The following is a 16830-nucleotide window of genomic DNA, read 5'->3' as shown; positions in this document are numbered from 1 at the left end:
CACCACCCTCCCATTGCACCCCACCGTGGATATTCTTCACATAGCGGCCATAATTATCTTAACATGCTTAGATCGCATCACTTCCTTCTAACTTTCTACTGGTTTTCCCCTCAGCATAAAATCTTAATTCCTTTCTGTGTTCTATAAGACCCTACAGGATCTGGCCTCTGACTCGTTCTCAGACATGAGATGTTTTTCTAGTTTTCCCTCCATTCACTACACTTCTGCTCCTTTCATCACTTTCTTCCATTTAGAAAGCTGTTGACACAAATCTATCCATGGCTTCTCCATTCTCTTCATTATGGCTTTAATTCAGATACCACTTCTTCAGGTATCACTCTGGCTAAAAAGCAGTACCTCCCAACTCATCCCCATCCCAGCCAACTTCCACCATTTTATTCTCTTATGTCTTCTCTTTATTCTCTATTACTTATTAGTATGTGAAACTATTGTAAGTATTTGTAGTACTTACTTGTTTGTTTACTTGTCACCTCCTACCAAAATAAAAATATCTTAAAAAGCAGGGTCTTTGTTGTTTTTGACTCCTGGGGCCAAATTGACTTTCTGCTAAAGCTGAAACTGCAATACTTTGGCCACCTCATGCGACGAGTTGACTCACTGGAAAAGAGTCTGATGCTGGGAAAGGTTGGGGGCGGGAGGAGAAGGGGACGATGGAGAATGAGATGGCTGGATGGCATCACCGACTCTGTGGACATGAGTTTGAGTGTACTCCGGGAGTTGGTGATGGACGGGGAGGCCTGGCGTGCTGTAATTCATGGGGTCGCAGAGAGTCGGACACAACTGAGCGACTGAACTGAACTGAACTTTTATTTTTAAGCCCTGAATTGGTGCTTTTTCTTTTCTTTCTTCTTTTTTATGAAGTTTTTATTTTGTATTGGGGGTATAGCCGATGAACAATGATGTGATAGTTTCAGTGGACAGGGAAGGGACTCAGCCATACATATTCATGTGTCCATTCTCCCCCCAAACCCCCTCCCATCCAGGCTGCCACATAACATTGAGCAGAGTTCCCTGTGCTATACAGTAGGTCCTTGTTGGTTATCCATTTTATTAATAAGTATATAGCAGGGTGTACATTCTTCTTGACTGACTGAAGTGACTTCAGTGTCCCAACAGAAAAGATCAGTATTATATAAAACAGTGTTACTCCATGTGCTTCATAAGATTCTAAGAGACAGAGTACATTTTTTCAGTCAGAGAAGCAAGGTCTCCTCATTTCTGGTGTTGAATCTCCAGCTCACCAAGCCTGATATGTATCCTAAAGACCGTATCAGTCCTTTTAGATTAATGATTTGGAAGCAATAAATGAAAGAACTTCATCTGGCCTTCAGCCTCATCCCATTACAGATAATTGTAAGATACTTTTTCTCTTGGAGCTTTTTAGATACATTTCATCAAGAGCATCACAGTATGGCAATGTGATGTTGTAAGACATGATAGTTAGAGATCCTGTGGAAACGTGTCCTCTTGTTGTAGACTCATTAAGTTATTCAACAGACATTTATTTGAGCACCTGTTTTGTTCCAAGTGGGCTTCCCAGGTGGCCCTAGTGGTAAAGAACCCACATGCCAGTGCAGGAGACATAAGAGATTCAGGTTTGATCCCTTGGTTGGAAAGATCCCCTGGAGAAGGAAATGGCAATCCACTCCAGTTTTCTTGCCTGAAGAATCCCATGGACAGAGGAGCCTGGCAGGCTGTCATCCACAGGGTCGCAAAAAAAGTCAGACACAACTGAAGCAACTTAGCATGCACTGTTCCAAGTGTTAGTGACACTTCTTTGGAAATGAGCTTACATCCCTGCCATCATGGAGCTTGCATTCTAGTTGGGGAGAAAGAAGATAAAGAAGATATTATAACTACATAAAGTGTATAGTAGAGATATTAGACAGCGTTAAGTACTAAGGAGAGAAAATAGAGAAAGGATGGGATGTAATGTGCGGTGGGGGTTGGGGGGTGTGGGGAATGGGGAAGGTTTGCCACATTAGACTGGATGGCCAAAGAAAGTGAAAGAAAGTGAAGTTGCTCAGTAGTGTCTGACTCTTTGCAACCCCATGGACTGTAGCCCACCAGGCTTCTCCATTCATGGAATTTTCCAGGCATGAGTACTGGAGTGGATTGCCATTTCCTTCTCCAGGGGATCTTCCCAACCCAGGGATTGAACCCGGGTCTTCCAAAGAAGGCCTCTCTAAGAAATGACCTTTGAGAAAATACCTGATACTGTTGAGGGAGCAAATCATGTGGAAATCTGGGGAAAGACTCATTCACTTCCAGGGGCTTACATGCAAAGGCCTTGAATTGGGAACATCCCTCGCTTGTTGGAAGAACGTTCAGGAGACAAAGGAGCAAAACAGAAAGAAAGAGAAAAGCAGGACAGTGGTAAGGTAGGGGAAGGGTGGTGGTTGAAAGAATGATTTTGTAAGTCTATGGGTTATAATAAAGACATGGTGAAGACTTTGCCTTTTACGGTGAGTGAAATTGAAAGCATTGGACAGCTTTGAACAAAGGCATGATGTGACCTGACTTACATTTTCAGCGATGGCCTTTTCTGCTGGGTTGTTTCCCATGGACAAAAGTAGAAGGACCTGTTTGCATGCATGTGTGCGTTGAGTTGTGCCCAACTCTTTGTAACCCCATGGACTATAGCCCTCCAGGCTCCTCTGTCCATGGGATTCTCCAGGCAAGAATACTGGAGGGGATTACCATTTCCTATTCCAGGGGATCTTCCTCATCCAGGGGTTGAACCCACATCTCTTGAGTCTCCTGCATTGGCAGGGGGATTCTTTTACCCCTGAGTGACCTGGGAAGCCCAGAGGACCTGTTAGGAGATTATTGTAATAATACAGGCAAGAAATACCAATGGTTTGTTGCATGCTGGTCGAAAGGTATTGAGTATTTGTAGGGTTCTGAATACTGATGTATTTTAAAGGTAATGCTGACTAAATTTGCTCATGAACTGAGAGAGGATGAGAGACAAAGGAAACTCCAAAGTCTTTGCTTTGAACAAGTGGAAGAGTTGAGACAAATGTATTGAGGAAAATTTGGAGTGTCAATGTGGACCAGACTGTTGCTAGATACCCATTAGACATTCTTTGGGGTGATAGTGAATGGCAATGGATATCAGCCTATAAAGCAATGGGGTGGGGGGATCTTGAATGGAAATAGAAATTTGAGAGTAATCAGTTCATACATGCTATTTAAAGCCATAAGACTGAATGAGATTACCTACAAAGTGAGGGTAGTTGAAAAATGAACAGGTCCAATGACTGAGCTCCAGAGCACACCAGCTTCATATGGAAAGAGCAGGGGAAAATGAGACAAAGTACTCAGGAAGGTAGGAAGAAAGCCAGAACCAGAGTATGTCTCTGGAGCCAAGCAAAGGAAGTGTTTGGATAATCGTGAGTGATGGGTAAGTTTGAGTGATGAGCTGTGGCGAATGCTGCTGGCAGTGTGGTCAAAACTGAGAATCGAGGCCATTTCATGGAGTGGAAAGGGTGAAATCTGACTGAAGTATGCCCAGGCAAAAATGGGTAGTATTGACTGAAGCAAAACACACAAACTAAAAGTTGCAAGTTAGGTTTTATTCAGAGACCTTATTGAGGACGATAGCCTGGGAGGTAGCCGCTCAGCTATCTCTGAGAAACTGCTCCAGAGAGGTAAGGGGGGAGCTGGGATACATAAGAGTTTTTGCTTAAGAAAAAAGCATGTAGTAGGATATCAGAAGATTACGGCTGAAACAGGGTGGGGGCAATCTAGGGGTAGAGGAGTAAGAGTTCACCTACAAACTATTAGGTATTAGGTAAAGAGCAAGCTACAAAGATATACTGTACAACACAGGAAATATAGCCAATTTTGTAATAACTATAAATGGAGTATAACCTTTCAAAATTTTTATTTTATTTTTTATTTTTTTAATTTTTATTTTTATTGGAGGCTTATTATTTTACAATATTATATTGGTTGGTTTTGCCATACATTGACATGAATCCGCCCTGGGTGTCCATGAGTTCCCCCTCCCGAACCCCCCTCCCACCTCCCTCCTCCCCTTATCCTCCCTCTGGGTCATCCCTGCATACCAGCCCCGAGCATCCTGTAATATGCATCGACCCTGAACTGGCGATTCGTTTCACATATGATAATATACATGTTTCAATGTCATTCTCCCAAACCATCCCACCCTCGCCATCTCCCGCAGAGTCCCAAAGACTGTTCTATACATCTGTGTCTCTTTTGCTGTCTCGTATACAGGGTTATCATTTGCATCTTTCTAAATTCCATATATATGCGTTAGTATATTGTATTGGTGTTTTTCTTTCTGGCTTACTTCACTCTGTATAACAGGCTCTAGTTTCATCCACCTCATTAGAACTGGTTCAAATGCATTCCATTGTGTATATGTACCAAAGCTTTCTTATCCATTCGTCTGCAGATGGACATCTAGGTTGCTTCCATGTCCTGGCTATTATAAACAGTGCTCCAATGAACACTGGAGTACATGTGTCTCTTTCAATTCTGGTTTCCTTGGTGTGTATGCCCAGGAGTGCAATTGCTGAATCATATGGCAGTTCTATTTCCAGTTTTTTGAGGAATTTCCACACTGTTCTCCATAGTGGCTGTACTAGTTTGCATTCCCACCAACAGTGTAAGAGGGTTCCCTTCTCTCCACACCCTCTCCAGCATTTATTGCATGTAGACTTTTGGATAGCAGCCATTCTGACTGGTGTGAAATGGTATCTCATTATGATTTTGATTTGCATTTCTCTGATAATGAGGGATGTTGAGCATTTTTTCATGTGTTTGTTAGCCATCTTTATGTCTTCTTTGGAGAAATGTCTATTTAGTTCTTTGGCCCATTTTTTGATTGGGTCATTTATTTTTCTGGAATTGAGCTGCAGGAGCTGCTTGTATATTTTGGAGATTAATTCTTTATCAGTTGCTTCATTTGCTATTATTTTCTCCCATTCTGAAGGCTGTCTTTTCACCTTGCTTATAGTTTCCTTTGCTGTGCAGAAGCTTTTGATTTCAATTAGGTCCCATTTGTTTATTTTTGCTTTTATTTCCAATATTCTAGGAGGTGGATCTTGGAGGATCCTGCTGTGATTTATGTCGTAGAGTGTTTTGCCTATGTTCTCCTCTAGGAGTTTTATAGTTTCTGGTCTTACATTTAGCTCTCTAATCCATTTTGAGTTTATTTTTGTATATGGTGTTAGGAAGTGTTCTAGTTTCATTCTTTTACAAGTGGTTGACCAGTTTTTAAAGAGACTGTCTTTTCTCCATTTTATATTCTTGCCTCCTTTGTCAAAGATAAGGTGTCTATTGGTGCATGGATTTATCTCTGGGCTTTCTATTTTGTTCCATTGATCTATATCTCTGTCTTTATGCCAGTACCATACTGTCTTGATGACTGTGTCTTTGTAGTAGAGCTTGAAGTCCGGCAGGTTGATTCCCCCAGTTCCATTTTTCTTCCTCAAGATTGCTTTGGTTATTCGAGGTTTTTTGTATTTCCATACAAATTGTGAGATTATTTGTTCTAGTTCTGTGAAAAATATCGTTGGTAGCTTGATAAGGATTGCATTGAATGCATAAATTACTTTGGGTAGTATACTCATTTTTTACAATATTTATTCTTCCAATCCACGAACACGGTATCTTTCACTAGTGTTTTATAGTTTTCTATGTACAAATCTTTTGTTTCCTTAGGTAGATATATTCCTAAGTATTTAATTCTTTTCATTGCAACAGTGAATGGAATAGTTTCCTTAATTTCTCTTTCTATTTTCTCATTATTAGTGTATAGGAATGCAAGGGATTTCTGTGTGTTGATTTTATATCCTGCAACTTTACTGTAATCGTTGATTAGCTCTAGTAGTTTTCTGGTAGAGTCTCTAGGGTTTTCTATGTAGAGGATCATGTCATCAGCGGATGGTGAAAGTTTTACTTCTTCTTTTCCAATTTGTTTTCCTTTTATGTCTTTTTCTGCTCTGATTGCTGTAGCCAAAACATCCAGAACTATGCTGAATAGTAGTGGTGAGAGTGGGCACCCTTGTCTTGTTCCTGACTTTACGGGAAATGCTTTCAGTTTTTCACCGTTGAGGATAATGTTTGCTGTGGGTTTGTCATACATAGCTTTCATTATGTTGAGATGTGTCCCTTCTATTCCCACTTTCTGGAGGGTTTTTATCATAAATGGATGCTGAATTTTGTCGAAGGCTTTCTCTGCATCTATTGAGATAATCATATGATTTTTATTTTTCAGTTTGTTAATGTGGTGTATTACGTTGATTGATTTGCGGATATTGAAGAATCCTTGCATTCCTGGGATAAAGCCCACTTGGTCACGATGTATGATCTTCTTAATGTGTTGTTGGATTCTGATTGCTAGAATTTTGTTAAGGATTTCTGCATCTATGTTCGTCAGTGATATTGGCCTATAGTTTTCTTTTTTTGTGGGATCTTTACCAGGTTTTGGGATTAGGGTGATGATGGCCTCATAGAATGAGTTTGGAAGTTTCCCTTCCTCAGCAATCTTCTGGAAGAGTTTGAGTAGAATAGGTGTTAGCTCTTCTCTAAATTTTTGGTAGAATTCAACTGTGAAGCCATCTGGACCTGGAAGATTTCTGATTTCAGCCTCTAGTTCTGTGCTTGTGATGGGTCTGTTCAGATTTTCTATTTCTTCCTGGTTCAGTTTTGGAAAGTTGTACTTTTCTAGGAATTTGTCCATTTCTTCCAGGTTATTCATTTTATTGCCATATAATTGCTGATAGTATTCTCTAATAATCCTTTGTATTTCTGTGTTGTCAGTTGTGATCTGTCCATTTTCATTTCTAATTTTATTGATTTGGTTCTTCTCCCTTTGTTTCTTGATGAGTCTGGCTAGTGGTTTGTCAATATTATTTACCTTCTCAAAGAACCAGCTTTTGGCTTTGTTGATTTTTGCTATGGTCTCTTTCGTTTCTTTTGAATTTATCTCTGCCCTAATTTTTGCGATTTCTTTCCTTATACTAACCCTGGGGTTCTTCATTTCTTCCTTTTCTAGTTTCTTTAGATGTAGAGTTAGGTTATTTAGTTGACTTTTTTTCTTGTTTCTTGAGGTGTGCCTATATTGCTATGAACTTCCCCCTTAGCACTGGACGGGTGACTTGTCAAGGTTCCCTGGTTAGGGAAGCTTGTGTCGGTGTTCTGGTGGGTGGAGCTGGATTTCTTCTCTCTGGAGTGCAATGAAGTGTCCAGTAATGAGTTATGAGATGTCAGTGGGTTTGGAGTGACTTTGGGCAGCCTGTATATTGAAGCTTAGGGCTATTTTCCTGTGTTGCTGGAGAATTTGCATGGTATGTCTTGCTCTGGAACTTGTTGACCCTTGGGTGGTGCTTGGTTTTAGTGTAGGTATGGAGGCATTTGATGAGCTCCTATTGATTGATGTTCCCTGGAGTCAGGAGTTCTCTGGTGTTCTCAGGATTCAGGCTTAAGCCTCTTGCCTCTGGTTTTTGGTCTTATTCTTCGAGTAGTCTCTAGACTTCTCTATCTGTCATTTCCAAGGTGGTTCCCTCTGTTTTAGCTTCTGTTTGCTGGTCTCTTCAGTGTCTAATTTCCACCCTGATGCTAGGGGGTGGGTGGACACTTTTTAAGGCTCAGTTGTTCAGTCCTGTTCTGGGAAGGGAGGAACGCTGCAGACAAATATCTCTGGCATCTGTGGGGAGTGCTTATAGCGTCTCGTCCACACTGGGTTTGCCCCCACTCACAGTGCGTGTGCTGTCCCAGGCTACACTGCACAGGCTGTAGGTTGCTCTGCCGGGAACTGTCCGAGGCCGGCGCTGGGTTGTATGCACTTCCCAGGTCTGAGAGTCTCAAGTTCAGTTTCTCGGGTACTCCACAAAGGCGCAGACTTGGTTGGGCCTGCGTTTTGTGCCTTCCCCAGTCCAAGCAGCTCAGGTGGCCAGGTGTTTGGCAAGCGTGGTTGCTGCGACTTATCGCCTCCCCAGTCCCTGCCACTCGGTTTTCTGGGTGTACAACCGGCGCACCTTCTCGGGCAGATATCAACCTACCAGAGCCCAAGAAGTCTTGATTGGCAACAAGCCTGCCTGCAATTTGTATCGGATGCCTTTCTGGGGCCGCGGTTGCCCCTCCGGCTCTGGCTGACCTCCCTGCCTGTCTCGGCGGGGGATGGGAGATGGGCCGACCGCAGCCGGCTTGCTCTGCTCAGCCCTTTGTTCTGTGAGCGGGGCTGGTGGAGTCTTGGGTTAGAACTTTCCACCTTTTCGCGGGGAAGCTATCCCACAGTCTGCTTTGCTATCCCCAGTTCTCGCGGCATTCAAGCCCAGTCCTCTCTCTAAGCAGTTCAGCCGGCTCCTCCCTGCCCAGCCCCCGCTTGCTAATGGCGTATGCAGGCGTCTGTGCTGCTTCTCCGCTGGGAGTTACCATTTGGCTGGTAATCTGTGGGTTTTAATTGTTTCTTTCTTTTTTTAATCCTCCCGGTTATGTGGCCCTCTGAGGTTCCAAGGCTTGTCACAGATTCATCAGTGAGAGTGTTTCCTGGTGTTTGGAAACTTCTCTCTTTTTAAAGCCTCCCTTCCCTGGACGGAGCTCCGTCCTTACCTCTTTTGTCTCTCTTTTTATCTTTTATGTTTTTTCCTACCTCCTTTTGAAGACAATGGGCTGCTTTTCTGGGTACCTGATGTCTTCTGCCAGCATTCAGAAGTTGTTTTGTGGACTTTACTCCACGTTCAAATGTTCTTTTGATGAATTTGTGGGGGAGAGAGTGGTCTCGCCGTCCTATTCCTCCACCATCTTGTTCCTCCCCCAATGCTGCCAAAAGAGAAGGGGGTAAATGCCTTGGGCTTCTCTTCTGCTTTCCACTCTTGCCAAGTCTAACTTTTCAAAATTGTCAATCACTGTCTTGTACATCTGTAACATATAATACTGTACAGCAACTATACTTCAATTTAAAAAAGAGAAAAAAAACATTTCCTGCTAATCACAAATAAAAGACATCACAAGTCAACAATTTTACTGCTTTTCTATATATGAGAAGATGCAAGAGTCTGCGCATCTTATTGAAATTATTATTTTGGTATATATCTTAACTATCTAGTGCCACTATTATGTTTTCCTCCACCCTAAATTCCTTGCCAAGTGGCTTCAGTACCTGATGGCTTCAGTGCAGGCAACATTCAATGTTTACTGGAATCAGTTCAGTTCAATTCAGTTGCTCAGTCGTGTCTGACTCTTTGAGACCCCATGAACCACAGCATGCCAGGCCTCCCTGTCCAAAACCAACTCCCGGAGTCCACCCAAACCCATGTCCATTAAGTCGGTGATGCCATGCAACCATCTCATCTTCTGTCGTCCCCTTCTCCTCCAGCCCTCAATCTTTTCAAGCAACAGGGTCTTTTCAATTGAGTCAGCTCTTCACATCAGGTGGCCAAATTACTGGAGTTTCAGCTTCAGCATCAGTCCTTCCAATGAACACCCAGGACTGATCTCCTTTAGGATGGACTGGTTGGATCTCCTTGCAGTCCAAGGGACTCTCAAGAGTCTTCTCCAACACCACAGTTCAAAAGCATTAATTCTTTGACAATCAGCTTTCTTTATAGTCCAACTCTCACATCCATACATGACTACTGGAAAAACCATAGCCTTGACTAGACGGACCTTTGTTGGCAAAGTAATGTCTCTGCTTTTTAATATGCTACCTAGGTTGGTCATAACTTTCCTTCCAAGGAGTAAGCGTCTTTTAATTTCATGGCTGCAATCACCATCTGCAGTGATTTTGGAGCCCCCCAAAATAAAGTCAGTCACTGTTCCCACTGTTTCTCCATCTATTTCCCATGAAGTGATGGGACCGGATGCCATGATCTTAGTTTCCTGAATGTTGAGCTTTAAGTTAACTTTTTCACTCTCCTCTCACTTTCATCAAGAGGCTCTTTAGTTCTTCACTTTCTGCTATAAGGGTGGTGTCATCTGCATATCTGAGGTTATTGATATTTCTCCTGGAAATCTGGATTCCAGCCTGTGCTTCTTCCTGCCCAGTATTTCTCATGATGTACTCTGCATATGCGTTAAATAATTAGGGTGACAATATACAGCCTTGACGTACTCCTTTTCCTATTTGGAACCAGTCTGGTGTTCCATGTACAGTTCTAACTGTTGCTTCCTGATCTGCATACATGTTTCTCAAGAGGCAGGTCAGGTGGTCTGGTATTCCCATCTTTTTCAGAATTGTCCACAGTTTATTGTGATCCACACAGTCAAAGGCTTTGGCATAGTCAATAAAGCAGAAATAGATGTTTTTCTGGAACTCTCTTGCTTTCTCCATGATCCAGCGGATGTTGGCAATTTGATCTCTGGTTCCTCTGCCTTTTCTAAAACCAGCTTGAACATCCGGAAGTTCACGGTTCATGTATTGCTGAAGCCTGGCTTGGAGAATTTTGAGCATTACTAGCATGTGAGATGAGTGCAATTGTGCGGTAGTTTGAACATTCTTTGGCCTTCAGTTCAGTTCAGTCGTTCAGTCATGTCCGACTCTCTGCAACCCCATGAATCATAGCACGCCAGGCCTCCCTGTCCATCACCAACTCCCGGAGTTCACTCAAACTCATGTCCACAGACTCGGTGATGCCATCCAGCCATCTCATTCTCTGTCGTCCCCTTCTCCTCCCGCCCCCAACCTTTCCCAGCATCAGACTCTTTTCCAGTGAGTCAACTCGTCGCATGAGGTGGCCAAAGTATTGCAGTTTCAGCTTTAGCATCAGTCCTTCCAGTGAACACCCAGGATTGATCTCCTTTAGAATGGACTCGTTGGATCTCCTTGCAGTCCAAGGGACTCTCAAGAGTCTTCTCCAGCACCACAATTCAAAAGCATCAATTCTTCGGCGATCAGCTTTCTTCACAGTCCAACTCTCACATCCATACGTGACCACGGGAAAAACCATAGCCTTGACTAGACAGACCTTTGTTGGCAAAGTAATGTCTCTGCTTTTTAATATGCTATATAGGTTTGTCATAACTTTCCTTCCAAGGAGTAAGCATCTTTTAATTTCATGGCTGCAATCAGCATCTGCAGTGATCTTGGAGCCCAAAAAAATAAAGTCTGACACTGTTTCCACTGTTTTTCCATCTATTTCCCATGAAGTGATGGGACCAGATGCCATGATCTTTGTTTTCTGAATGTTGAGCTTCAAGCCAACCTTTTCACTCTCCTCTTTCACTTTCATCAAGAGGCTTTTGAGTTCCTCTTCACTTTCTGCCATAAGGGTGGTGTCATCTGCATATCTGAGGTTATTGATATTTTTCTTTGGCCTTAGCAGGAAGCATTTTTTTTGTCTGCAGTCGATACAGTGATTAGGTTACTGTTTCAAGTTTTCTTCCAATAAGAGAGAACTGGAGTGAGAGTTGGAGAAAAGTTCAGGTGAAGGGAGAGTGCTTTGTGGTTGCAAGAATTTCATTGTCTCCACACTGATCTGAATGCACCAGCAGAGAATTCAGGAAAGTTGAGATTTTAAGGAGCATATTTGAATAGAGAATGTCTAAGGATCAAGTACACAGTAGAGGAGCTGACCTAAACTGGAAGCAAAGGCAATGCATTCATGGCACAGGAGAGAAGGGAAACACACAGATGTGGGTACATAGGCAGGTACATAGGAGACAGAAATGACAACCCACTCCAGTATTCTTGCCTGAAGCATCTCATGGACAGAGGAAGCCTGGCAGGCTACAGTCCTTGGGGTTGCAAAGAGTCAGACATAACTTAGCTCCTGAACTTGCATGTAGCATTATGCTGGTGAAAAATTGTAGGAGTTCCCTTTTCTGCTCCAATTTTCTTTGTGAAATAGGAAGCCAGGCTATCATTTGGGAGTGAGGATGGAGAGGAGGTTCTGGAAGCTTGAGGAGAGAGGACAGAGAATGAACTATGAGTCTAAGAGGGTTGGCAATGAGTGGGAAAACAGGGAGGTCTAGACTGACTGCTGGAGACATTAAAGCCCCCCTCCCCGGAAGGTAGTGGGCATGGATTTAATGTGAGACACACACGTGTGTGTGTGTGTGTGTGTGGGCACAGTGAGTATTTCTTTCTGATCACTTGCAGCTACACCGTTGCAGGCAGGAAGCAGGCAACAGAATGGGTTGACAGATAACGTGACCTGCTAATAGTGTATCGGATCAGTAATATTCCTCTGTGCTTTTCTCATTTCTCAGGTGGTTAAATGGTTTTAATTGGGAGGGACTGAAAGCACGAAATCTTCCATCACCTTTACAAAGAGAGGTATGGTAGCTGATATTACTCTCTTGATTTTTTTCTAGGTGTTTTTGTAAACAGATTTTAAGTGTGTGATCATATGTGCACACTCGAGTGTGTGTATAATCTTAAAATTTTTAAGTTTTTAAATTTAAGTAAAAATGTCATTGCAATTGTGATTCTATGCAAATATGATTCTATTACCTGTCCAGTGGACCTTAGCTCAACTCTTAGGAATGCATTACATGTGAATCTAAGTAATTAAGGAGACCAGGTTGGATCCCTGGGTCAGGAAGATCTCCTGGAGAAGGGAATGGCTACTCACTCTAATATTCTTGCCTGGAGAATCCCATGAACAGAGGAGGCTGGTGGGCTGTATAGTCCATGGAGTCAAAAAGAGTTGGACATGACTGAGTGACTGACACTTTGATTTCTAAGTCCCAAGGTCATCAGTGTCGTTCAGGTTGAAAGATGGTTCTAGAAATGTAATACGAACCTATATGCAATTTAAAATCTTGCAGTTGCCATATTTAAAAGGGTTAAAAGAAATAGGTGAAATTAATTTTAATTATTGTACTACATTAAGGATTATTATTTCAGCATTTGAAAATGAAAGTGAAAATCTCTCAGTGTCTGACTCTCTGTGACCCCATGGACTATACAGTCCATGGAATTCTCCAGGCTAGAATACTGGAGTGGGTAGCCATTCCCATATCCAGGGGATCTTCCCAACTCAGGGATTGAACCCAGGTCTCCCACATTGCAGACAGATTCTTTACCAGCTGAGCCACCAGGGAAGCCCTTGGTAGCACCGGGGACGCCCTAACATGTTACATTTCAAATTGTAACCAACACAAAATATTAATGAGATCTTTCTAAATTTTCAAAAATTGCAAGTGGATTTTTCACTTCTCATCACATCTTAATTCTGACTAGCTACATTTCCAGGGCTCAGTCCCCAAGTGTTGCTTTTTGGACAGAAATAATTATTTTTTAAATAATTTTAAAATACAGGCAGAAATATTATATCATTCCTTTTTCTCTCTGAATGCCTATCTCCATATTTCCATTAGGTTTTCCCTATAAAATTTTATCCTAATGTAAAAGATTTTTATGCTGGAAAGCCTTCTATTGCTCATCCTTTTAATTTTTTTTTCAATTTAAAATTTTTGTGAGAGTAAAGATTTTGCTGGCAACACAGATATTTCTTCTGGATTCAGTTATAATTACATTTTTGTAAGATGCAGTATCAAACAACATAAATACATTATAAATTTTAAAGTAATTTTAAACAAAATGCTTTGGAAAGAAATTATTTAATGTACTTGAGGATAAATATTGTTTATTAAAAAGTGGAACCAGATTCCACATCACTTCTATTTCTCTTAAAAATTATTTTTATATGTTGGGTTGATCAAAAAGTTTGTTCAGGTTTTTCCATGCCATCTTCCAGAAAAACCCAAACGAACTTTTAGGCCAGTCCAGTAGATGAACGTGCTAAGAGTTGTGTTCACGTAAATAAGTAAATGAGAGTGGAGGGTTTTGTAATAAAAATGTCACTTTAAACACCTGAGTAGTCTCCTTGTCTCTCCCGAAACTCATTATGATGGATTATAAATAGTATTTTCAGTTATCTACCAGCTGATAATTCAGTTAGATACTAATGAAAATTGTTTGAAGACTAAAAATTGGAAAGCACTTGATTTACAGAGTTATTGAACACCAGAGTCATTTCATTCTTTCAACAAAATAATTCAAAACAAACATTTTTAATTTTCCCACTGTTTGAACGTCTGGAGACTTTATATGGGTCACTTAACCATATAACATTTCGATTGATGAGAAGCATACAAAGTAGAAGAAGGATTCTGACCCATTTTTAAAGAAAAAAAATGTTTCCTTTTAAAATGTTTTCCAGTTTGAAAAATAAAGATATCATTTTTTTCACCTTTTCGTTCAGAAATAACTTAGGCCAGGTAGCGCCTATCAAAGGTAATTCTGGAATCCGATCCATTTGTTCTAAAGGGGGAGATCTCATGAGGTTGAGAGTGTGATTCAAAACTGATAACTGGTCATCTTTTCCTTATGCGTACCTTACAAGTGGCTGCAGCATAAAATCAGTGTTCAGATAGAGGGAGCATTCCCATATGTTCTAGCATGCTTTGTCAACATTATCCTCACCTTTGGTTTCATCTTTTTTCTACTAGCTCAGTGGACCCACAGATCACAGCTACTTTGACAAGTATCCTCCTGAAAGGGGGGTGCCTCCAGATGAGCTGTCAGGCTGGGATAAAGACTTCTGAGAGAAGAAAAGACGATCACTGCCTACAGAATCAAGAGGACTAGAAGTCCCAGCAATCCAACACTGATCATTTCTCTTTGGAGTTTGACACTATCTTTTGGAAGACCATTAGAGAAACGAAATCCCTGCCCATAATCTGGGGGTAGGAGAGAGTGGGTGCAGAGGTGGTTCTGAATTATAGCGTGTCATTTAGATGCTGTGAATTATTCATGTGTTCCATTCTTTGCTTTTCTCAAATGTTGAAGGCTGTCTTAGTCCCCTCTTCGAAGTCAGAACCATTTTTGTTAAAGGGACATTATCTTCTCTGAAATCTATTGCTCAGTCCTTACCATTCTTGTCTCGTTTAAGTCCTGCTGCTGCTGCTAAGTCACTTCAGTCGTGTCCGACTCTGTGTGACCCCATAGATGGAAGCCCACCAGGCTCCCCCATCTCTCCTAGAAGGGTTTAAAAAATGTCTTGTCCTTGAGCAACTAAGTCATTCAAATAGAAGGAAGAACAAGGGTTAATTTTGGAAAATTTCCCTTTCCCAAGAATCTCACATAAGCATCACGGTATCTTGAAATTGCAGTTTGCAGGAAACTTGGTAGAAATAGAAATTCAATAGAAATTCTTGATTTTCACCTGCATTCAACCTAGAAATAAATTAATATGCTTCTGAAAGTAGTCTGGGGAAAGGCAAATTTGAATATTAATCCTTGGTACCACTTCCTAACATAAATGAATTAATTCTTCCTTCCAGGTAATTATATTGTATTGGAAAACTTAGAAAAAATAAAGCAAAAAATATTTTTTATTTTCCTGTGACCAGCTGTGGTACCTCAGAGACTTTGCAAAAGTCTTGTGAAAGGTGGTTATAACATGTGGTTAATTGAGGGGCCTTTGGAAAAGTTTTATCTTACATATTAAATATTTTCACAATCAACTTAGAAAATATGCAGAAACTATATTGTGAAGGCTTTTCCTTTCCCTTACCTGTGGAGGAGAAAAACTTCCAAAAGGTCAAAATGTTGACTCTTTGAGACTCTCAGATACTTTGGCCAGTTCTGTGACTGTTGCTATTAATAAATCAAGAGTATAGAATAAACACAGTTAATTTTTAATGAAAATCCCATTGGCAAATATTGATGCAAACCAAAATCACTGCTGCATTAATAATTTTTTTATAAAGATGTGTGAGTCATGGGACAATTTATAATTTTAGATATTTAAGGCAGGCCAGCCGCTCGAGAAGTCAGGCCCAATAACAAGGACACCTGACATCAAGTCCCCTCCTCTCTCCTCTGTAGTCTTCCAAATGATGGGTAGATTTGTTTCAATAGCGTTGGATGCCAGTGCCTAAGAACTTTGCTAGTAGAGTGTTTTTATGTATCAATTATGATTATTCTCTCACCCTCCTTTCCAAATGGATAAGAAGCCAACTTTCCACCTTTCTGATCTAGCAGAGTTAAAATAATGTTTCTTCTGCATTAAAAATTTCCATTAATGAAGCTTCTGCATTGTTCAAGCTCCTGGTTATATTTCCATATGCTGATGTTCTATAGGTGAAGCAACCTCTACCCACACTCCACCCGTATTTTCAGCATTCGGAGAATCAGTTATCTGCTTTCTGAAGTGTTAAAACAGATGAGTGAGGCACCAACCAAGAAGGTGCATCCTTAACAAATTATATTTCCACATTTAGAATCTTTTTGCTGAACCAAAGAATTTTTGTTTCCTGGCGTAGTATTTTTAAAGTTGTATTGTACATAGATGAAGCATTTTTAATAGGATCTATGTAACCCGCTTGATGAATTTCTAAGATTTTTTAAGAGTTTTATTTGCATTTGGTTTGTAAGCACTGTATGTTTTTCCATGTATATATTTTTCAATTACCCACCTATAAATGTAGGAAATTTATGTATTAGGTTAATATTAGAACTGTACAGTTATACTAGCAATGGTATTCTCAAAGGTGATCAGTAGTTGTAATTCAAAAACAACTTACATATATACAAATAAAAACCAACTTAGAGTACTATGAGTTTACTTTGGCTATGACTGGCCATGTCATTATATAATCTCCACATGTGATTTTATTGGGTTTCCTTTAGAGTACTTTATAAAGATGAAGAAACGAGAGACATAACCTTAATACAATCCCAATTCTATTTTGTAGCTGGATGACCTTGGGAAAATGACTTCACTTTTTTGAGTACTAGCTTTCTCACCTGTAGAAAAGGGCACAGTAAAATAATACCTACTTTAGGGGCCTGTTTTGGGGAGTAAGTTGATAGATAGAGCA

At 40.8% G+C, this 16830-nt stretch overlaps 1 protein-coding gene across 2 annotated transcripts in view; it reads left to right on the top strand.

Annotated features, from left to right (window-relative positions):
* The window catches only part of PRKG2 (protein kinase cGMP-dependent 2), a 114792-nt gene extending 100111 nt beyond the window's left edge, over positions 1 to 14681 (top strand). For both annotated transcript variants that reach the window (XM_055434525.2, XM_088836098.1), the window contains 2 exons: positions 12208 to 12274; positions 14455 to 14681. In XM_055434525.2, the coding sequence (XP_055290500.2) occupies positions 12208 to 12274; positions 14455 to 14550 (163 nt within the window). In that variant the 3' untranslated portion in view covers positions 14551 to 14681. The remainder of the gene's footprint in view (positions 1 to 12207; positions 12275 to 14454) is intronic.
* Positions 14682 to 16830: the final 2149 nt, after the last annotated feature.

The sequence above is a fragment of the Moschus berezovskii genome, chromosome 5 (assembly GCF_049115385.1).
Source record: "Moschus berezovskii isolate FMDL1 chromosome 5, NW_MosBer_1.0, whole genome shotgun sequence".
Classification (NCBI taxonomy): domain Eukaryota; kingdom Metazoa; phylum Chordata; class Mammalia; order Artiodactyla; family Moschidae; genus Moschus; species Moschus berezovskii.
This window is presented reverse-complemented; position numbering and strand designations above follow the sequence as displayed.